The following is a 23600-nucleotide window of genomic DNA, read 5'->3' as shown; positions in this document are numbered from 1 at the left end:
GGTTACTGTTAGTGGTCTTTCAATCAGAAAACTAGCTAAGGAAGAAGGTGTGAGTGTCGGAGCCGTTCAGAACGCGTTGAGAAAGTGTGGAGAACAGTGTACTTTCGCAGATTCCCCGAGACGCGGTAGGAAACCTGGCCCTGCTGACCCTACAGCTTAGCTTAGCTTAGCTTAGCTTGATTGACTACTCACATCCACCTTTAGTCATTGAACCCGAAATGCTGCCTTAAAATATCACGGAAACTGATTTGATACTTTTGACTTCGACTTTATTCCGTCATCATTAAAACTCAAACATTTCGCCAACGGTTTCTACTCCGTGAGTGACCGAGGCCATCAATTTTGCACAAAGGTCAAAAGAAAGGCGCTTGGGATTAGCAGCACATTCTCAGTGAACAAAACTGATGCTCTCTCTCTTTGAACATTAATAACGGCGCTGGCCACGTCCTAGTAGTCAATAGATAGAGAGGAAAATAAGAGAAAAGGGTGAAAGAAAATAAACATATGCTTTAGGACCGAGGTCACCTCTGCATCATAGCAAAACAATTTTGGTGCGAATATGGGGAAAAGGAAATAAACAGGAGACACTTTTGACAAATGTAAAAATCTCATTTATGAAACCTATTTTTGAAAAATCTAAAGAGCATGTGGTTGGCATTGTTGTCATACTAATAAAAAATAATGCAATTGTATTTGTTTTAAAAATAAATAGGTGCTTGATTTTTTCGCTGGTTTCCCTTATTGTTATTCCTAACTAATCAACGAACTCACGGTAGATATCATGGTATATGGTAAAAAAACAGAAGTCATTCGAGTGAATATGCTTTGATCAACATAAATTTTGGTAAATAAACGAAAACAAAATAATTAAAAATTAATTCACTGAGTTTTAATTTGGAGGAGATTCTCAAAATCTATGTATTGAAAAATCTTCAAAAAAATGTCTGCATTGGATATTTCCTTATTGAAAAAAATTAAAGAAATAATTAAGAAAAAGGGAAAAAAATGTTAAAGAAAAACACTTATCATAATGAGTCCTGTCGAAGCCGAATGAGTGCCTATCGGAGTCGATAACCCACTGAGGATGCCAGCAAGTAGTTAGTAAAATACTAGTATTTGGGTCTTTCAAATACTGTGCTGTGGCTAAATTCAAAGAAATCATCCACTACTCTGAAATCATCATTGTTTCTTTTATTTAAGAAAGAAAGTGTATTTATAATTTTCAGAACAGTCTAATGTAACCTAAGTTATTTTTCACGCCCTTAACGTCACCAAAAAATTTTTTTTCTAGAAGGGCTTATGATAAGTCGTTTTCATCACTTCATTCTGCTGGATGAGTCTTCAATATCTTTTTTATGTTCATTTTTCACTGAGATCTCTTGGTGACTTGTCAACGAATAGTTTCTAGTTGGAATCCTGCCAGGTGACGGCTAAAGATTTTTCAAATTATCTCCCCACTAGGAGTCCAAATATTTTGCGCACGATTTGACCACCGTATTTTGTTTATTTAACCGGTGGGCAGCTTTTCTACCTTTAAGGAATGAAGTCAGGCCTATTATAAGTCAGCTAGATGAACCATTCAGAAAAATTTGACTTTTTTTTATCACTTCTTCTATTCATATTTTCGGTGATAGAGCTTGAAAAAATCTCTCTCATACCTCTAACTTCATGAAATCAACAATCTTCTCTTTTATTCAAACTTTAGCTAACTATTGGATCCTCTAGGACTTCTTAAACGATTTACCATGTGAATTTTGGTCGATTTGTTGATTTCCAGCTGTTTTTGGGTCTCCCACTGAAAATTTTCTGGACTTTTCTCGATCGTGCCCAACAAATTTTGTCCACGATCTTCGGTATTGGACGCAATCTCAACAACCAATTGATAGATTGTTACCAAATTTTGTATGTACACTAGAGTGCCCCAAATGACCAGAATTTTGAAAAAGTTATGTGCTGCAGGCTAAAATTAATCTTAGGCCTAGTGCAAGATCTTATGCCAAATTTGGGCCAGATCGAATAACGGGAAGGGGTCGCTTAACAAGCCTAAAGTTTGTATGAGAATTTGAGACATTTTGTTCGGGAGAAACATGAAAATCCAGTTTTTCATCATTAACTTTGGCGTCCTCCGGCCGATTTCTTTTGAAAATGGGTTTTTAAAGCCCAAACTATGATAAATATTTTATCCGAAGACTGCAAATCGATTTGAGTTAAAATAAAAAAGTTATTAGACTTCCACTTTTTTAAGGGTGGTATTCATCACGGTTTATGCTGTACAGTGGTCCAATACTCAAAAAATCTGGCAAAAAGTCTGTTTTCTAAATTTTTTGCTCTGAAACCTTTTAAAATTGTTTAAAATCATAATTTCCCTAAAAATATCAATAATTTTCATATTTTCTGTAAAAATTTGTTTTTGTTGATGCTACTGTAAGAATTTAAAAAAAATGTAAAAGCTCAGTAAGTTAATTCTTGTATTAAAATTTTCCAACAGATTGCTACAAAACCTCTCACATCCTAGACAGGTTTATTGAATCTTAAATTAACTCAAAATTATAATACATACGTAATTAAATAAAAACAGATTGACATGACAACGCGCTGGTGCTGATCATCTTTAATTTTTCTTATATAAACGTGTCAATATAGAATTTTTATGACAGATGAGAATTATTTAACAATTCAGCCAATACTGATCAAAATTTCGAAATTAAAGTATGTTGGCTATTTTTTAGTGATAATTTATTCTATCAATGATTTTTTTTTAACACGAAACACTTAATTTACATTTTAAACGAGAAGAACAAACTTAGAGATTCATTTTTTTTTAATTTTTTAAATTAACTTTTAGTTTTAATTTTTAATTTAATTTCTATTGCATATCTTCAAAATAATACCATAGAAGTTTTGAACTTTTTCATCTAGTTTCAATTGGTTCTTATAAATTTTGACCAGCAAAAAAGGTTCTATGATTTACTCAATGATCAGAAGAATATTTGAGAAACCGTAATTTAATTTTGTTTTGGGAGTTATTCCTAATTGATAAAATAACACAGAAATTCATACTGATAGTGCTTCAAAATATTAAAAGGATGTTTTATGAATGGATTGTTTTAGACAACTCAACCTAGAGATCCAATTAAATATCAATTTGGTTCGTGAACCGGGAATTTATTTGCTCAGAAGTCAAATTTGAAGAAAAAAGTGGTTCAACTCTTTGAAAGCGTTCTCCAAAAATGGCAAAAAGGCAGCCCATTTTGCAATATTTTGTAGTCCAGAAATGAAGGAATCTATCCAACGTGAAATTAGAGTGGAGTTATGTGGAGTTTTTTCGTAATCTCTATTTGAAGTTAAATAACTTTAAATATTTATCGCTTTTTGGAACTAGATTCCAAATAAAAAATGTCAATATTATTCAAAAACGAAAAATTTTATTACATAAAGTGTAAAATATGCCTAACAAAAATATAAAAATAATTGCAAAGAAAAATATATACGCGATCTGAATATATATTCGTTTTTCAATGTAAGCAAATCTTTGTGAAATTTTCAAAAAATATTCAAACTTTTCTCAGCATTTCTCTGAGAACTCCTAAACGGGTAAACTTATGACTATCATTTTCATGGTTTCATGTAGCTTTAAAATGCCGTAACACGATGAAATGAGCACTTCCAAAATCGACTTTTTGCCAGCTTTCCTGGATTTTGGACCACTGTGTGCTGCGACGAAATGTTCGAACGCCCCGATTCATTAACAATGATGAATACCACCCTTAAAAAAGTTAGCCCATTTTTGAAGTCTAATAACTTTTTTATCTTAATTCGAATCAAATTGCAGTCTTGGGATGAAATATTTGTTATAGTTTGGGCTTTAAGAAAACCCGTTTTCAAAAGAAATCGGCCAAAGAAAACCAAAGTTAATGATGAAAAACTGGTTTTTCATGTTTCTCCTGTACAAAATGCATCAAAATCCCATACAAACTTCAGGCTCGTTGAGCGATCCCTTCCCGTGATCCGGTCTGGCCCAAATTTAGCATGAGATCTCGTACTAGGCCTAGGATCAATATTAGCCTGCAGCGCATAACTTTTTCAAAAGTCGGATCATTTGGAGCACTCTTACTAACACACTAAAGATCGGTCTAAACAACGTTAAAATGTAGTTGTAGAAACAAAAAAAAATATATCGCACAAATTCTTGTCTTTACGTCAAAGTAACAAATTGCTCATCTGATATGTTCAAATTAGTTTGAGATTAAATTGATAAGATGAATTGTTGTTTGTTTCCGGAACATCCAGCTTCCAGCCAACAACGGTGCCATCTTAATTGCATGAGTTTTCTTAGATTAAGGAGAACTACGAATTTTTTCATGCATTTGACAGGCAATGATCACATAACTGTCCCAATCAGGTTGGAGTGGTTGAAAGTGCATAATGCACTTTGCTTGAAATTGTTTTACAACGAGATAAGATTTTATAACAAAAAATTATAAAATTGTTAAGCTCAACAGCTGTTAAGAAAACTCATTTTTGGGATTCCGAAATTCGAAAAACTTTAAGGCTTGGGACATTTCAGCGAACAGGACCAACGAACGTGCGGGGCCACAATTAAAGTGCCGCCGCAACCAATGAGGCGAACATAAATATTCGGCAGATGCTGGGGAAGGTTGACAGCAAACAATGGCAACATAAAGATCGTTTTCCCAAATCAGATTTTCCCAGGGTTTTATTTTTCCATTCCGGGTCGGTTCGGTTTACTTTGCCGGAGAAAATTTAGCGCTTACACTTATTTTTATTCTTGAGTATAAAAAAGGAAGCTGCAAAACGGGAGGGGAACGAGAGACTGACTTACAACTAAGATAGGGGAGGATGCCGGGGAGGAAAGGAAAAAACTTGAACATCTTGATCGTGGACAACTTCAGCGGACAGAACGAATGGGGCTTGCCATCGGGGGCAATATTTCATGATTCGAGTCTCAATTTATCAGTGAGGGATTTTCGATAATGATTAAAGACGATTGCGTCCGCAGGATCTTGACAAATTTATGTCGCCGCATTTTGCGCTCCTGAGTTTTCGTCGGGTCCTTCAACTAGTTGAAATTGGGGAAAAGTTTAATTTTATTAAATAAATATTAGATGATTCTGGTGTTGTTTTTTTTCTCTAAAAACCAACGATTGATCCAATGATGACAAAAAACGGGTAAATCTCCATTGAGTACGATAGCTGAAAATTCCGCTGAGATTCTGCACTTTATGCTAATGAACGAATTAATTTCTCGCTTCAGTGAGCTCATTTTTCTGGAGCTCAAACACACAAAGAGCTTGCTAGTCTCAAACATTTGAAAATACGTTCAATAGAAATTTATCAGGGATAATACCTTTCAGGATAATTATTTGGAACGTTGTAATTAAGTGAATTTCAGCTGATGTACATAAAGCTTAAAACAGTAGGAAAAACATTCTAGATAAAAATAAACTTCTTAATAAACTGTATCATGGATAAAACTTATACCAAGGTGTATAATATACATGCGAGGTATTCTCACATGTTAAATTTCGGATCAAGTTACCGCAATATAAGCCTTAAAATTTTAAGATTCCTGCAGCATCATTTCAAGCAGATTTGTTTTGTTTTTAAGAGTCAACAAATGTAAGACTGATATCTAACAAGTAATAGGAGGAGAACAATATATTTTCGTATTTAGAAAATGCCTTTTTCAACTAAACCAGAGCTATTTATTTGCGATGTGATAGAGTTGACTGGTCAGAACAAGTCAACAATAATTATGGTTGAATTGAGAACCTATGTATTTCTATATTTGATAAATTTGTTTGCGTTTGAATCAAGTTTAAGCAACATTTTTCCGTTTGTTTCAAAATACATTTCCACCGGAAAAAAACTCCAGTTTCCTAAAAAAAGCCAAACAAATCTGCACGTTCCAAACGAAAACCCATTTTTGGACCATCACATTGACAGCTGGTTACTTTTATCGGTCGTAAATTACGGTATTACATGACCCCGGTCAGATCATTCCGCGTGATGGTCAAAGTCAGCAAAGTGATGGAAAAAATCCTTATAGATTTCTGCCTCCATTGGTCCCAACTAAAAAAATCAACAGAAAAATAAAACGTCCGTCGATGACAGGAAATCCGTCGATTTTTCCTTCATCTTCTCAGCGAACTGGACCCGACCCATAAAACGAAAAGGTCCGTCCAACCATCGACCTAGTGACTTGGTTTTGTGGGGTTTTTTTCTTCGGTATCTCCGGCCGGCTCACAAGAGTTTCCGATTATCAATTTCTGGAACTGACCAGTTCGTCTAACAACGGGATCTGAAAGTGGGTGGTAAAGCGACGACAATCCAATTGCAATAAATTATATTTACTGCCGAGTGTGACAGGCGGAATCTTTGGAATATTATTATTATTACTACTACTAAACTGGATATTAGTTTTCTTTGCTTCATGCTTTGAAATGGGTATGGCGCTCACTGACAACCGCTGGAAGCCTTTAAACTCTCCTGCAGATATTTTATTTAAAAAAAATTGTTTTAACTGTGTAATAATTTGGCTAAATGGTTTTGAGATAAAAATAAGATGAATTAAAGCAATCGAAAGATTCCAACTAATTCAACCACGGTATACCGTGGTATAGTTAAAGGGAATCTTACGATTGCTTTGATTCAGTAGAATTATTCAACCAACTAGGCTCACAACACATATTTTTTTTGTTAAAATGGCACCAAATCAATTTCTGCTGAGGGTTCGTGATAAGTCGTCTATGGTCATTCCTTAAAAGACACAAATGCTCCGTTCAGATGGTTCCTAAGACCATGAAACCTCCAAACGAATCTGAGGGCACCTCCAAGAGTTACTTCAACAGTACATTACAGATTCTGGATTAAGGCATTTATCGCACACACTTTACACTTCTATGTTGTAACACGGAGTTAGCTCAGTGGGTGGGAATTTGGGAAAGGTAAACAAATGGGAACTCAGGGTCGTTTTGATGTTTTATGCAAAGCGACACTTTCTTTCCGTGGAACTCGCAGCAGGGTGATCCAATCAGAATCGAGTCGACCAGGGGCGCACACGGGTGATTACTTCGCATGCTAGCAACCAGTCCACACTATTAATGAACATTAAATCGAGGCGGGCAAAGCATGTAATCTCATGAAAGTGAACATTTAAGCAAATGATTGGAAAAACGAATATGAATTTAAGAAAGGTGTAAATTAACCAATTATCTCTTGCAAATTACTAAAGTCTGAATTTGTATACAAACATAATGTTGGGGTTTATTTTTAACAATTTTTGGGGGAGGTGACGTCACATTTTCATTTTAGCATACTTGCGGTTAGGTTTCTTCTTTGCACTTAGCTGCAGCATGCAGCGGAACCGTTGAACGATGTTGGTAAGCCAGAACTAAGTTGAGTCGACGGAATTCCCTCGAAAGTTGGTGTGGCTGTTTTCAACGACGAAGGTAGCTTCAGCAGGCCTCTTTCCGGCGTCCCGGAAGAGCCTGGAACTTGTTGTTGATGATCTCGGCTTTGAGCCAAGCACCGGGAGGGCTTAGTCGACAACCTTGAAGTGGCGAGCAAGATTAGGGTTGTGGTCTCTTCTGTCTGCTTCTGGATTTGGGTTTCTAGTGGCGCTGTGCGTTCTAGCTGGACGATGTTGCTGGAGAAAAAGCATGCGAACAAGAAAAGGCCCTCTTGGACCTGCCAAGTAAGGTTATAATACCAGCGACTTGTAATAAAATTGTCCACGTGGTTCACTAATTGTTTTGTTTTACACACAAACATTTACCTTTTCTTTTAAACTTGTTTTGTTCGGCTTACGTTTACAATGTGTTGTTCTTTTAACGATTCTTTGGCTATAACAAATTTACATAAAACTTTTAACATGTGCTTTTCGACTTCAATGTTTCGTTCTTATTTTACTAACCGTACTATTTTTCCGCATTTTTAATTTACACTGTACTAATCATTGTACTTTTAATGTGTTTTTGTTTTTGTACTCTAGAATAAGTAGAAATGATCAATCAATTTACACCATACAATTTAATAAATTTTTACTTTAACGACACAAGACGCGCACTACTTTTCTTTAACGAGATCACAGACAGAAAGAACATGCTTGGTGATGCCAAAATTCGCGAGACCTACAATTTTGGCCGACGCCCATACATCCAGTGAAATTACATGGTGCGTCGTTCTCTGGGTGCCCACACTTCCCCGCGACGACCCTGGTTGAGCCCGACGCCTATGGATCGCTCAGAGAAAGAGAGTGCTTGTGCGGAATGACAGTTGGGATGGGTGAAGTTAGCCGTTCTTTTGGGTGAAATTTGTTGTTTTTCCGTAAAGGACAGGGATTGCTTGATTTTTTGGCGGAGCCACACAAAAACATGTAACAGACGGTTACAATGTAAAGTGTGGCTAGTGAACGGTAGACAATGTGCAACTCGAGATCCTATGCATCCAACCTTCGGGTAGTGGTCATATCACCTCTTGTCTGCAACTCCGATTCTCTACCTCCCCGTGGTGCTAGCTGGGGTGCGAGCAACCTTAGCGGAGATCGGGTACCCAACCCCGGTGGATGCTTTGGTCGCATGCAAACTGAGTTAGGGGGCTTCGTACGCGTCTATTCTCCATGTCAGGGGCGGCGTGCGGAGTGCAACAACGTCCTGGTGGTGTTCGGGACCCAAAACAGCAACAACACGATGGTCCTCCTGCGAGATAGTAGGGTTAGCTGTGGGCCGTGCGAGCCCGTGACTACATAAAACATAAGTAACGAACAACGAACAACAATTTTCGGATAGAAATCGGCAAAGACCCACGCGACGGAAAGAGACTAGCGATTGGAAACTTGGAACAGGGAACTGCCGATCTCTAAATTTTGTGGGCAGTACCCAAAATCGACATCGTAGCGTTGCAGGGGGTATGCTGGAAGGGCTCCACGGTACGAACGTACCCAGATGGTCGTGCCATCTACCAGAGCTGCGGCAACACACACGAGCTTGGAACAGCTTATATAGTGATGCGAAAGATGCAAAAGCGCGTGATCGGGTGGTGGCCGATCAACTCACGAATGTGCCGGTTGAGAATCAAGGGCCGGTTCTTCAACATCACCATCATCAACCCGCACAGCCCTCACCTCGGAAGTACCGGTGACGACAAAGACGAATTTTACGCGCAGCTAGAGCGTGAATACGACCGCTGCCCAAAACATGATATCAAGATCGTCATCGGGGATTTGAACGCTCAGGTCGGTCAGGAGGAGGAATTCAAACCGACAATTAGAAGGTTCAGTGCGCACCAGCTGACCAACGAAAACGGCCTCAGACTTATTGATTTCGCCGCCTCAAAACGAATGGCCGTACGTAGTACCTTTTTCCAGCACCGCCTCCCATACAAGTACACATAGAGATCACCGTATCAAACGCAATCACAGATCGACCACGTTTTGAATGACAGCCGGCACTTCTCGGACATCATCGACGTCATATCCTGTCGAGGCGCCAACATCGAGTCGGATCACTAGATGCGCCCAAAACTCTCCGTAGTAAACAACACGCGAAATCGGCGCCTGCCTCGGTTAAATATCGCACGACTTAAGCAACCTGAGGTCGCTGCAGGCTACGCGCAATCGGTCGAAGCAGTGCTGCCGGCAGAGGGCGAGCTTGACGAAGCCTTTCTCGAGGACTGTTTGGATACCATCAAAACAGCCATCAACAATGCTGCAGAGAACGTCATCGGTTATGTGGAGCGATCTCGACGGAACGACTGGTTCGACGAGGAGTGTAGGAGAGTGATGGACGTAGAAAATTCCGCGCGGGCGGCAGTAGTGCAAAGAGGCACCCGTCGAAATGTGGAAAATCACCGACAGCGGAAGAGGCAGCGAGTTCGAATTTTCCAGGAGAAAAAGCGCCGCCTGGAGGAGGTCCTCCTCGAGGAGCTGGAGTTGCTGCATCGTTCCCAAGAAACACGAAAGTTCTAACAGAAACTCAACGCATCCCGCAAAGGCTTCGTGCCGCAAGCCGAAATGAGCCGGGATAAGGACGGGGGCATCCTGACGGACAATCGTGAGGTGATCAAAAGGTGGAAGCAGCAATTCGATGAACATCTGAACGGCACACATGCAGGAGATCAAGAAGGTGGGGGAAGTTACATCGCCGGCGTAGCCAACGACGTAGAGGAGCCACTCCCAACGATGAGTGAGGTTAAGGAAGCCATTCGCCAGCTGAATAGAAACAAGTCGGCTGGGAAGGATGGCATCGCAGCTAAACTCATCAAAATGGGCCCGGACAAGTTGGCCGATTGCCTACACCGGTTGATAGTTCGGATCTGGGACATAGCACAGCTGCCGGAGGAGTGGAAGGAGGGGGTTGTATGCCCCATCTACTAGAAGGACGACAAATTGGACTGAGAGAACTACCGAGCGATCACTGTCCTCAATGCCGCCTACAAAGTGTTGTCCCGAATCCTACTCCGTCGCCTAACGCCACAAGCGAACAGATTCGTGGGAAGTCATCAGACTGGCTTCATAGAGGGACGGTCAACGACGGACCAGATATTAACATTACGGCAAATCCTCCAAAAATGCCGTGAACCATCTATTCATCGCCTTCGAAACCGTATACGACACGATCGACCGTAACGAGATTATGGAAAATCATGGACGAGAACGGCTTTTCCGGGAAGCTGATCAGACTGATCAAGGCGACGATGGATGGAACGCAGTGCTGTGTGCGAATTTCGGGTGAATTATCGAGTTCATTCGAATCGCACAGGAGGCTTCGACAAGGTGATGGTCTATTCTGTATGATGTTCAACGTGGCGCTAGAAGGTGTTATTCGACGAGTGGTGGGCGAAATGCGGGGCACGATTTTCAACAGATCCAGTCAACTTATGTGCTTTGCCGATGACATTGATATAGTCTGAAGATCATCTGCGGCGGTGGAGGAGATCTACTGCAAACTGAAACGCGAAGCAGGAAGGATTGTGTTGATGATTAATACGTCCAAGTACAAGTACGTCGAAATACATGCTGGCCTGGGGATCCGAGACCGATCGAACCCGCTTGTCCAGCAAAAAAAAAAGTCACAGTCGACGGCGACGAGCTGGAGAGAGTCGAAGACTTTGTCTATCTCGGCTCAATGGTGACGGCAGACAATGACACCAGCCGTGAGATTCGGCGGCGAATTATCAGCGGAAATCGTGCCTACTGTGGACTTCACAAGCAACTGCGGTCAAGAAGACTTAGCCCTCGCACGAAGTGTAACCTGTGTATGACGCTCATTAGACCGGTTGTTCTCTACGGGCACGAGACATGGATATTGCTCGAGAAGGACCTGCATATACTCGGAGTATTCGAGCGACGAGTGTTGAGAACCATCTTTGGCGGCGTACAGGAGAACGGAGTGTGGAGGCGAAGGATGAACCACGAGCTCGCGCGACTCTACGGCGAACCCAGTATCCAGAAGGTGGTGAAAGCTGGCCGGATACGCTGGGCGGGACATGTTGCGAGAATGCCGGACCACTGTCCTGCAAAACAGTGTTCGCTACGAATCCGATAGGAACAAGACGAGCGGGGGCGCAACGAGCAAGGTGTAATGTCCGAACCACCGTAACTTATTACTTTGCCGTGATATCTTCCTGGTAATAAAATCATCTACACCCGATTAATGCTACCAGTAGAATCAGTTTATTCATTATTTTATTTCCTACCGAGGCCTCGCTGTCGGTGGTGGCTACGTGCCCCTTTTTGCGTGGATCAGCATAAACGCGATCGCCCTACATAGGTCGAGTGGCGTGAGCGCGCCTTATGCTGATCTTGCAGTTTTAGGGTTTATCATTGCGCTGTGCGCATTACGGCAGGGCCGCATCCACCACACGCCCTATCTTATTATATAAAAATTTTAAGTTCCTAACTTATAATTTTTATTAACATTATAACTTTGAAAAAACTTATTATTTGTATTTTTACTTCGATATTTTATATTGTATAGTATAGTAAAATATTAATGAATTTATAAAAGTGTTTTTGTTAGTGAAATTCTTGTTTGTTATATATTCTACTTTAGTGAAATCATTTATAAACTAATGAAAATAGCAAACTATCTCTGATCCTAAATATGCACTATTTTTAAATCTGAATATGATCTATTTATGAACCTAATTATCCTAATCCTAATCCTAACTTAATTAACCTAATCTGAATATTTTCATTAATATTATACCTTATCCACCACACGCCCGCTACAGTCCATCCTTGAAGAGGACTGTTCTGTTTTTATGTATTGTTTCTAGCTTTCCGTTTCGCTTTATTAAAATGTTTGGTCCAAGGTCTTGTACAACCTCGTATGGACCTTCATTAATGTCGTCAAGTTTAGTGTTGTCTTCCTTCTTTATGAAAATTTTTTGATTTTCTTGAAGTACAATTCTTTTTGCACCCTTTTCGGATTCCTCACTTTGTATAACTTTGCTTTGTATTAATGTTTTCCTAGCATCGTCATTTCCTTTTTGTATTCGATACTTAAGCTCCTTTGCATAATCTTCAAAATTATACATAGGTTCTATTTCATTCTGTATCAGTGAGGGAAGAATACATTTCCTTCCGAACAGTAATTCAAACGGGGAATAATTATGGCTAGAATGGACAGTTGTGTTATACATAAATGTCCAAAATGGTATCCATTCTGACCATGTAAAAGGCTGATTTCTTAGGTTAACCCTCAAGAAATTTCCCAAAGTTTTATGCGAGTTCTCGAGAGCCCCAATGGATTCATGATGGTAAGCAGTACTAGTAATTTTTTCAATTCCTAGTAAATCTGCCACGTCCTTCATGACCTGTGCTATAAACTCAGCTCCTCTATCTGTCGCAATTGTTTTTGGAATGCCGAAAATTAAAATTACAGCCTCCACAAACGCTTGAGCTACGGTTTTAGCTCGCTTGTCCCCGATAGGTCTAGCAATAATGAATTTACTTAGTTCGCACTGAACGGTCAAAATATATTCTTTTCCATGGTGGTCCCTTGGTAGCGGACCTACCAAATCCAAATAAAGCTTTTCCATGGAATGTCTAGCTGTTGTAGTCACTTCCAATGGTTGCTTCATTGTCTTATGGTGCTTTGTCTTTTTGCACATAATGCATTTGTTTACAAAATTTTCTACGTCAGATTTTAAACCTTTCCAGTAATAGTGTTGACGTATCGTCTTATACATCCTCTGTATGCCTATGTGCCCTGCTGTTTTGCCAATGTGGAAATTATTCAATATTCTTTCTTTATCCTCTTGTTTTGTTATCATTTGCGCGCTTCTAATAATGATTAATTTGGGATCCCGTATTTTATTCTTCTTTATAAATTCAACGTATAGTTTTGCTATTGGATTATCGTCACTTAGTACGATAACCACTGAACTTTGTTTAATTATTTTGCATAAGGACTTTAATTCTGCTGACAACTGCCTGAACATGATGTCTAGCTTTACTTTTCGGTCCTCCATAGTTACTTCTTCTTGTACGTATTTTGCGCAGTTAAAAATTATTTTTCCACTTTTCGGGACATAATAGCACAACTCGGTTCCGACACATTCCTTAGCTTTGATTTCTCCACACTTAGGCTTTTTCCGAAATTCTAACTCTAATGAGTCTTGTGGTTTCTTAAGTAGTTCAACTATCGAAGGGTGATCAATCCTATCGACAGGAACTTCCTTGTTTTCTTTTTCCAATTTTTGTAACTTTTGGCGTACTTGATACCTGGTTGTTATCATACATTCGTTATCATGAACTTTGCTTATTTGTTTTAATTCATCAGAAGAGATTCTAGATAATGCGTCTGCAGCTGCATTATCCGTTCCCTTCTTATAAAATACTTCAAATGAGTAATCCTCTAGTGCTAATCGAAATTTGGTTAATCTACTAGAAGGATCTGTCATACTGAACAAATAAACAAGGGGACGATGATTCGTAAATATTTTAAATTTTCTGCCATATAAATATGGTCTAAAATGTCGGACTGCCCATACGACCCCTAGCAACTCTTTCTCGATAGTCGAATAATTTTGTTCGGCAGAGTTGAGCATCCTACTAGCATACGCCACTGGTTTTCCGGAGCTGTTTTGTAATACCGCTCCCAAACCATACTTTGATGCATCCGTGATTACTTCGAATACATTTTGTTCCGAAAAATCTGGAAACTCTAATACTTCCGCGCTAATCAGTTTACTCCTAAGTGTTTGAAAAGCTGTTTCTTGTTCTTCACTCCACTCGAATGGTACATTTTTCCGTGTCAACCTATTTAATGGGTAGGCAATCTGTGAGAAATTCTTTATATGTCGCCGATAGTAATTGGCAAATGCCACAAATCGTTTGCATTCGTCTGACTTTGTAGGCTTCGGGTAATTTTTTACAACATCAATTTTGGACGGATCGGGCGATATTCCTTTATCTGACACTACAAATCCTAAATATAATATTTGTGTTTTCAAAAATTCACACTTTTTAGCATTCAGTTTCAAATTTGACTCCCTTAGTCGTTGAAAAACTTCATGAAGATTTTTATTGTGATCTTCAATGTTTTTACCAAAAACAATCAGATCATCTAAATACACAAAACATTTTTGGTAATTCAAACCTGACATCGCGATTGTCATTAATCGTGAAAAAGCTGAGGGACTTATTTTTAATCCCATTGGCAATCTTTTCATGCGATATTGACCTTTATTGGTGGAGAATGCTGTGCAATCTCTATCCTTAGGGTCAACCAGCATTTGATAGTAACCTTGATTCAAGTCAAGATGCGAAAAATAAATAGCTCCTGACAATGAATCAAGAATATCAGTAATATTTGGTAGTGGAAACTTATCGTCTTTAACATTTTCGTTAAGAGCCCGATAGTCTACCACTAATCTCCATTTCTTTTGGCCATTTTCGTCTGCCTTTTTTGGAACTAAAAGGACAGGCGCTGACCATGGTGATGATGCTTCTTCAATTATGTCGTTTTGTAGCATCTTTTCTACTTCTTCCTCGACAACTTTTTGTTGACTATGAGGAATTCGATAAGGTTTTTTATATACGGGAGATGTTCCTGGTTTCAAAGGGATACTCTGTTCGAAAATATTAGCATACGTTAATTTGTCTCCTGTAAGTAAAAATATATCGGAGAATTTTTTACAAATCTGTTGAATGCTAACTTTTTCTTTTTCTTTCTTCTCGAAATTTGATTCAATTCTATGAATCGGCTGAGCAAAGCTCATTAAAGTACGGTTTATGCCGTTGAATTCGATGTCCGTGTTTCATGGAAAGATACAATTATAATATATTATAACAATTTGAAACAAAGTCATTATCGTTGAAAGTGAGTTCGATCCTATTCAAGAATGCCAATCAAAATAAGGTATAACCAATATCCAAGAAACGAAGAGTCGAAAATTGTAAGAACAATATTCTAACTGATATAAATATCTCGTTGAGATATGTTTAAGTTTTTATTTTGATATGCTCTTCTAATCGGGATGTATGGAAGATGACAAATTTGAGCTCGAGAATCTGTTGGGGAAACTAATAACAATTTTGAAAAACTTGAGAAAAGCACCCAACAGAGAGTATCAAAAAATAACTCTCTTTAAGAAAAGGGAGCAAGTAGAAACCCTCTTTCAAGTAATACAGGGAAAATTGAAAGCTCTTAAAAATCATTGCGCTGTGCGCATTACGGCAGGGCCGCATCCACCACAAAGGTGGTTAGACAAAGTGGAGCGTGATCTGGCGAACGTGGGGTGCCCGAGAAATTGGAGAACGGTTGCCATGGACCGAGTGAATTTTAGGAATTATGTTCGTCAAGTTATGTCGTGAGACGGAATACTCTAGGCAAGTAAGCAAGCCTATGCAGCAAACGGCTTGCGAAGTTGTACGATACAGTAAGGCTGAAATTCCTTCATAACGAATAAACCATGCCTTAGCCTCAATTATGGGTACGTTTACCCTACACATTTCACTTTTTGTTGTAAAGAGATCACTGCGACCAGTTATTAGATTTTTTGTAGTACTACCCGTGTTATCTTTTCGAAAATGGGCACAGAAAAAAATCCATATTCTTAAGGTCCATGAAACTTTTAATTGGAAGTGATGACGAAAAACACCATCGCATCGGTTCGAACCAAAATGGTTTTTGGAGTGTAGTGTCGATTTTTTCCTGGATTCTGTTCAAGATCACTTTGCAGAGTTCTTTGAGGGTTGTACAGATCAACGTTATGTAGCGCCAGTTACCAACGTTAGCAGACTGGATACTCTGCATCCAGTCGGCCGGGAGTGTTGCAGTATCCCAAATGTCAGCGAAAAGACACATTTTTGCTGACACGACAAGGTCGGCTTTCAGCATTTCAGCAGGGATGCAATCGATCCCAGGATTTCATGTCTCTGATTGTCGCTTCTATTTCAGCCAGCAAGGGCGCTTTCGAGTTGACGCCATTGATGCGACTTAAAAGCAGAGGTGCCAGGTCGTTTTGTCAAAAATCAGGACACCACGAAGAAAAAATCAGGATTTTTCAGGACACCTCCAAATTGGTGAAAACAAAATGCAGTTCTGCTTAGATTGAATAACTAAAGGCAAAATATAGATGCTGAAGACGCCTCGAATTATGAAACTGAAGCGAGAATAACTTTGGCTGGCCTGCAGATAACATCGAAAAACCTCATTTAAATGTCATTTGAATCAAAGAATCTCATTGGTTCAACTGGTTAAACTATTTTATTTACAATTTGTTTGATGTTCTCATCATTTAACAATAAATTTAGATATGATTTGGATATTTTAAAAAAATCAGGACATATCAGGACATTTTAAGGGCCATTTTTCAAAAACCAGGACAATTCAAGCGTTTTTGAAAAATCAGGACGGTCTCTCGAAAATCAGGACAAATCCTGATAAATCAGGACACCTGACACCCCTGCTTAAAAGTAGCCCGTTGCTTCAAAAGGTTACTCACCTCTGCAGTAGAGGACAAACTCAGTACACTCACGCTCTCACCTCTAAGCCGCGGCCGCTGACAGTACCCTATACATATTCGACTACGACTTGAAACTTGACTTATTACCAAATTTTTACATCTAAGTGATGATATCATACAATTCTCAAGTGGTAAATTTGGTAGAAGGAAGAAAATAGGACACATCTCAAGACACCTCCAAACAAAAAGGACACGAATGCGTTCTCTTCATGGTCAATCAGAAACCTACAAAGCATAGAAATTGTCTCATGTTTATTTTTTTTTGGCCAGGGCATCATAATATTGAATCAACTTCTGCAATCCTGGGCGTCACTGTTCCGATGTGCCATTTTTTTTTGCTCGTTATTACTACTTATCAGCTGCCAAACGATGGCACCCCCTTTTGTGTTGAAGCGAAAATATAAGACTGCTAAATTACCCATCTCATTACGGGCGCGCAAAGGCACACAAAGTGAATGAAGTGTGTCCTTAGTCAAAGTGATGAGGACTTTTTTTTTCCGTTTCATGATTTTCGGTTACATCAGCCCCCCTTCTGATAGACGGGGATCAGTTTCGTGGACATAGACCACTCACGCTCTCTTGGTGTGACAAATGCCGGAGCACGTTTATCTCCGGTTTCCTTCCGGGAGGCGTGAATGCGAAAAACGTGCCCGAACAAGCCGGACGGTCGGAAGTGGGTCAGGGACACGATTCGTAAATAAAAATGACACGATTTGTTAAGCCTAACGTTTGGTGAAGTATGATCATATTTCTGTATTCTATTCCAAATACTAATGTTTTTGTAAAATCACACGCAGAAGTGATAAATAAGAATTAAAGTAAAATGTATTGATTGTATCCTGAATGATAATAAAACGTTCTAAATTTAAAAAAATCCATCAATGCTTCTGTTTTGCTAGACAACTAACACGAATCGGACTGGATCAGGACTTTTTTGGACCAATCAAAAGATAGGGGTAAACCTGTCAAGTCAAGAGCAGATCTCTAACGCTACCAGACAGTTTAAGGACGAGTCTGGACATCGTTGCTAGAAGCAGTCAAAACATCGCTATGCTTTTTACACCAAAAGAAAAAAAATTAAACCCCACAAATGAAAAAAAAAAAAAAAAGTAAAAAAAGAAAATAGGTTTTCGTAATTTGTTTTCAGTTTAAAAAGACAAAACTTTCAATCATCATCTTCAGAACAATCAAAAATTCAAAAAGAGTTTGGATGACAAAAACCCATTTTATTTCGGTGTCCTTTCTCGGTTGAGAAAGCATTGAAAACCAAAATTTCCCTTCAATAGAAGAAAAAATCATCCATGGATCAACAGAAAATCATCAATCATTGGTCTTGACTTCATCTGCTGTCTCTCATTCTTATTTGCCACTGAGTAAATAAGTGGAGAAAACATCCGCAAAATGAGGGGTTTTCTGTTCCTGCAAAAAGCAAGATATGTTCATCTTCCACCCGAGGATGTCATTCAATTATTTGTTCTCTTTTCCGCCTCCTTGTGGTTTTTTCTTTGTCGACTTCTCGGTCAGCCTCAACTAAGTTGAATTTGTTCATGAAGAACCGATTAAATTAGCCTGAGCGATTTAAATCAATCTGCTGTGCAGTAGTTACGGAATCTGCAGAAAACTTGAAAACAAATTGAATAAAAGAAATCATGCTATGAGAAGATAAACATATTAAACGTTCAATGAACGGTTTTCCCAAATGGAAAACTTGAGTGACAGCTAGTTATTCTATTTGTTTTTTTTATCGGTAACTTGAGAGTGAACTTGGGAACTACTACATTAAACTGAGTCGATTTGGGGTCATTTTGAATTTCTCAAACCCTGGGGTCTATTTAAAACCCTTCGTTTTGGCTCAAAACTCATCCTCGACTTTTTGCAGAATTTTTAAGAAACGTTTACATGAGTAAATATGAACTTTAAGGTTTGTATGGGAAAATTGAATATTTGATTCTGAAAAATCAACATAATTTTTATTCCTCTGTGGAATCTAGCCAGGGTTTTGTGCCAATTTTTAAATTCGTTAAAGGAAATTTCCGCTTCTAGATTTTTCAACAGTTTGGCTCAGTTGTCAAATAGTTTGGTAGTGAACACTACACGGCAAAACAAGTATTGCGATATTACATCCAATAACTGCATATAACTTAAGCCGCAAATGTTACTTAATATTGAATCGTCTTGATGTATACGGCTGTGTGAAACCATTCAATATATTTTGTTTCGCTGATGCAAATGGGTTCAATTTCCTAAAAACGAAAAATAATGAAAATATATTCGAAGCTATAGGTTTGCTTACATTTTAATTTAATTTTGATAGTACTTACAAGCCAAACAAGTACAGCTGAGGTCCGTAATCCGTTTCTTACTTTTTGAAATGAATGCAATTTGAACGTCAATTTAGAAAAAGAATTGACTACTTGACTACACCACATGACGTATTCGCATTGTGTACATCGTTTGGATGTATTATTGCAACAGAAATCCCTAATACTACATCATCTCCAAAAATTACATCGTCCATCGTTACATCTTTTTTGCTCTGTATAGTTCCGGATCTTAATATTATCGACCGAGCTGCTCTCAACCTTGGCTTCTGTTCCTAATCTTGGCCGTTCATAGTTCCTTCAGTTGGCCTTCGACGAAAATATGGGCCGCACTCTCAATATTTTAGAACCTACGAATTCATTTATGGTAATATGATGGAAAGCAGGAATTCTAATTTACCAAAGTGCATTGTGACATGCGAGAAGAAGAAGCGTGCCAAGATAAGACTCACTATCCCTATGACAATAACGAAACTAGGACGTAAACCATGTATGACCGTTTTCATTAAGTTGTTTAATTTTTATTTTTTTCAATCCGGAAAGGACCTCCCAACACTACTTTCTCCAAGAATTACAATGAAAAATGACAACAATACAAACACAACATAATGTTACATTCAACAAACACCTTATCAGTAGCAACACCCAAGCACAATCCCAGACACATAGACTTATGATAGGGTTAATGTCAAAGTAAATCTAATAACTAACAAAATCACACCAATTTGGTGTCCTACATACCTGGTCAGAATTGCTGCCACGGTCCAGGCGGCCAGGCAAATCATCAGGGCGCGTGCCTTGGTGCAGACATATCCGGCCTTCAGCGGCTCACAGATGGCGTAGTAGCGCTCGAAGGAAATCGCCAAAATTGTCAGCACGCTGGCGTGGGCCACCGTCAGTTCCACGAATGGGACCGCTTTGCCTGGATGGAGAAACGAAAAAAAAAGAAAGACGGAAACGGATATCCTATTAGCAACAAATTTGATCCAACTGTTTGACGCTACGAATGCGAAAATCAGGGTAGCTATTGTTGTTCTGTGGAATGGTTTTTCTTCTCGTTGATTTCGTTCGATGGCTGATGTTTGCTGGATGCACAAACATGGTATAAGTAAATCCAGCAAACAACGGACAACGGGCTTTCAAGCGGAGCGCGTCCATACCGATTTCGGAATGTTTGATTCGATTCCCGAGGAGTCAATTAGTTTGTACAGATATACGTCTGTTTTCTTTGGAGTACATCGGGTAAACAAACAATGTCTGCAAATACGTCATTTGATTCGATTCACTTTTGGAAGACGCTGGAATATCGATACAATCAGAGAACGATGAGAATAACAAATGATTTCGAAAATATACTTTTCTCTATTGTGGTGATTTTCTGAAATTAATACAGGTTTCTAATCAAAAGACTCCTTTAAAAAAAAAATCAAACGGTTATTGAACCATTAATAAATGTGATACAGTTTACAATACACTGGATTCTTTTTTTAAACGATTGTTGTGTTCGTGCAAAAAAAAGAAATCGTTTAAAAAAAGTTCGGAACAACCGGGCAAAATTCATCGCTCATTTTGAGTAAAGTGGCTAACTTGGACTGTAAATCGATCATTCCCAACCAGGTAGACCATTCTGAGGTGATTTGAGTGAAACCGGGAAGCTCAAAGATTTGTTTTGGATTGCTTTGTTTTGGGTTTTAAGCCACGGTTGTTCCGGAACTTCCGCAGAGTCTCTAAGTGGCCATTCCGGGCCATGTTTCCGTCAGAAAGCAACGTCCGAATCAATTTACCAATTTACCAGTGGTTTGGACAAAAAGCGGGAATGTGTAGAACCTGTTTTTGACATGTTCAAAAATCGTCTTATTTCGAGAAAATCGTTTAAAAAAAGCCGTTCAAAATAAAACCGTGTAAAATAAGATCGTTTAAAAAAAGAATCCAGTGTATGTGTTTTAACCGATGACAATTCAGACTCCCTGATTGCACAACAACGCATAACTTTTTATTTTTTTTTCAAAAAAATTTCAAGGGTGATTTTTAATATAAAAGAAGACATGATACCCCCTCCCCCCCCCCCCCCATCACTAAAACGAATACGTCAATTAATCAATCACACACACACAAACACGATGCATTTAATTGTGACAGGTTGTGTTTCTTTTAAAAAAAATCATTTTTTATGCTTTTGAACTCAATTTCACATAATTCTCAACGCCATTTGGCATCCTTACGTCTGTTGTATTACTTCACACGCTTCAACAAAAAACAGTCACTTTGGACGAGCTCCAAGCTCAAAAATGGTAATAAAACCGAAAATTTTACAGTTTTCGGTGAAAAGTTACCGAAAACAGTGATTTTGTTGGTAATTTTCTACCGGAATACCTAATTGAGTTTCTGGTAGAATATACCGACAAAATTATTTCAGGTATTTCGGCAATTATCACGGGTATTTCGGGAAACTTTTCTGGTGTTTTGGTATATATTACTGAGCTTTGATAATTTTTCGGTTAAATATCGGCCTTTTGGTAATAATTACAGGCATTTCTGATCAACAATACCGGTCGTTCGGTAAAAAATCCGGTTATTTTGACTATACAATCAGGCTAAACAGGTTTATAAGATGTTGATTTTTGCTGCAGACCATTTTGGTCAATTTTTACAGGTTCGCAATACCGATGGTAGGGCTGATCACATTCTCGTTCTAAGTGTCATGTCAGTGCAGTCAGTGGTTAACATTAAACAGAAGTAAAAAAGCCTGATATGGGATTCCATCACACTTTCGAACGCACATCTGCGGGATCGAAAATCCTCTTTGCTTGCTGCGAATTTTGTATACACCAATTGGTCGTCCACGAATTGTATCAAAACATTGGCCAAAGATGCACAAGTTGCATCTCGTGTTTGCTTTAACGTGCTTCTGGAATGTTGGTTGAACAAACAACAGAAAAGGAGTAGGGGTTAGCAAACAGGCAACGAGCGAGATCAATATTTACCTCGAGGAGGGTGTTTGTTGATGTTGATACATTTCCGTAGTAAGAGTCCGTAAACAAATAATAAACCAACAGCAAATCGGCTTAAATTTGGTGGCCCTGTTCCTGATCTTTGGAAGCTGCGGAACCGAGATTCCGGGACCGGGGGCAAAAGATTAATTGTTTCACCGAAAAGATGCTCTCCACTTTTGTTGCGGTATTTAATTGACTGGGAAATCAATTAGGATGAGAAAACTTCCAAATGTGTGTGGTGTAAACTCGCCATTTCGGAGATGCAGTTAAGTTACTTAAAGTGGTGCGAGCTGATTGGAGAAATTGATGGACCATCAAATTAAGCCTAATTAATGCAGCTCGATGTGTTTCTTAAGTGTGCAAAGTACTTTTTGACAACGTAAATAAATACCAGAGAGAAATACGAACATATTACACTTGGCGTTAGGCTTGGTAGAAAAAAAGTTGATTTTGTTGACTTCACCTTTCAACAAGGTTAAATAAAGTTCAGTAACATCAAAATGGGAAAAAATCAAATAATGTTCAGAATGCCTGAGAAATGTATCAAACAAAGACGACTATTGTTCTAATTATTTCAACTAATTATACCAATCATCAAAGTGTAGTTGATTTTTTAAGATTCAACTATAAATATAATAGATTCAACTCAAAATTATTTAGAAGGACAAGTAGCACAAAATACAATTTAGGCAGACTTTGTTTTTTATTTCAAGAATATTTCATATCAGCATAAAAATTGTCATGTCAAAGTGATCACCCAAGCAACCAAAAGTCCCATATCTACTTCAACGTGTGCCTCTCAAGTTTGAATGCACTGAACAAAGGTTCCAAAAGAAATTGAAGCCAAATTTTCTCGAATGAAAGCATGAAAGTAACAAAAGGTTCCACAAATTGCCTTTTTTGTAACATGTCAATCACATTCACTTAGTATAAAAGTTACAAATTGGGTCTCAAATAGCCTTCTATGGACTTGAAGTTCCAAAATGTTCGTCAAATAGCCTATTAATATGAATTAATTAATATTAATATGAAATGTGAACGAATATCACAAAAGGGCATATAACCAACAACTCATTTTTTGTAGCTTGGAAATTGTTGAAATTTATAATTTATTATACTGAAATTTTAATTCAGATCAACTTAAAGATAACTCGCTAACTAGAATGTTTTAATTCAGAAGTAAATTTCTTCACTTTTAAAAAACTCCGTCCAACTGTATTTACTTACCACGAATTTGTCACACATTAAGAGTCAGTTGAAGCAATTCAATTAAATATCTAGATGAACT

At 38.5% G+C, this 23600-nt stretch overlaps 1 protein-coding gene across 2 annotated transcripts in view; it reads right to left on the bottom strand.

Annotated features, from left to right (window-relative positions):
- LOC129738653 (growth hormone secretagogue receptor type 1) overlaps positions 1 to 23600 on the bottom strand; it is a 178459-nt gene that overhangs the window by 79693 nt on the left and 75166 nt on the right. For both annotated transcript variants that reach the window (XM_055729911.1, XM_055729904.1), the window contains exon 3: positions 20061 to 20241. In XM_055729911.1, coding sequence (XP_055585886.1) covers positions 20061 to 20241 — 181 coding nt within the window. The remainder of the gene's footprint in view (positions 1 to 20060; positions 20242 to 23600) is intronic.

This window comes from Uranotaenia lowii, chromosome 1 (genome assembly GCF_029784155.1).
Source record: "Uranotaenia lowii strain MFRU-FL chromosome 1, ASM2978415v1, whole genome shotgun sequence".
Classification (NCBI taxonomy): Eukaryota; Metazoa; Arthropoda; class Insecta; order Diptera; family Culicidae; genus Uranotaenia; species Uranotaenia lowii.
Note: the sequence above shows the minus strand (reverse complement) of the source record. Positions and strands in the feature narration are given on the sequence as shown.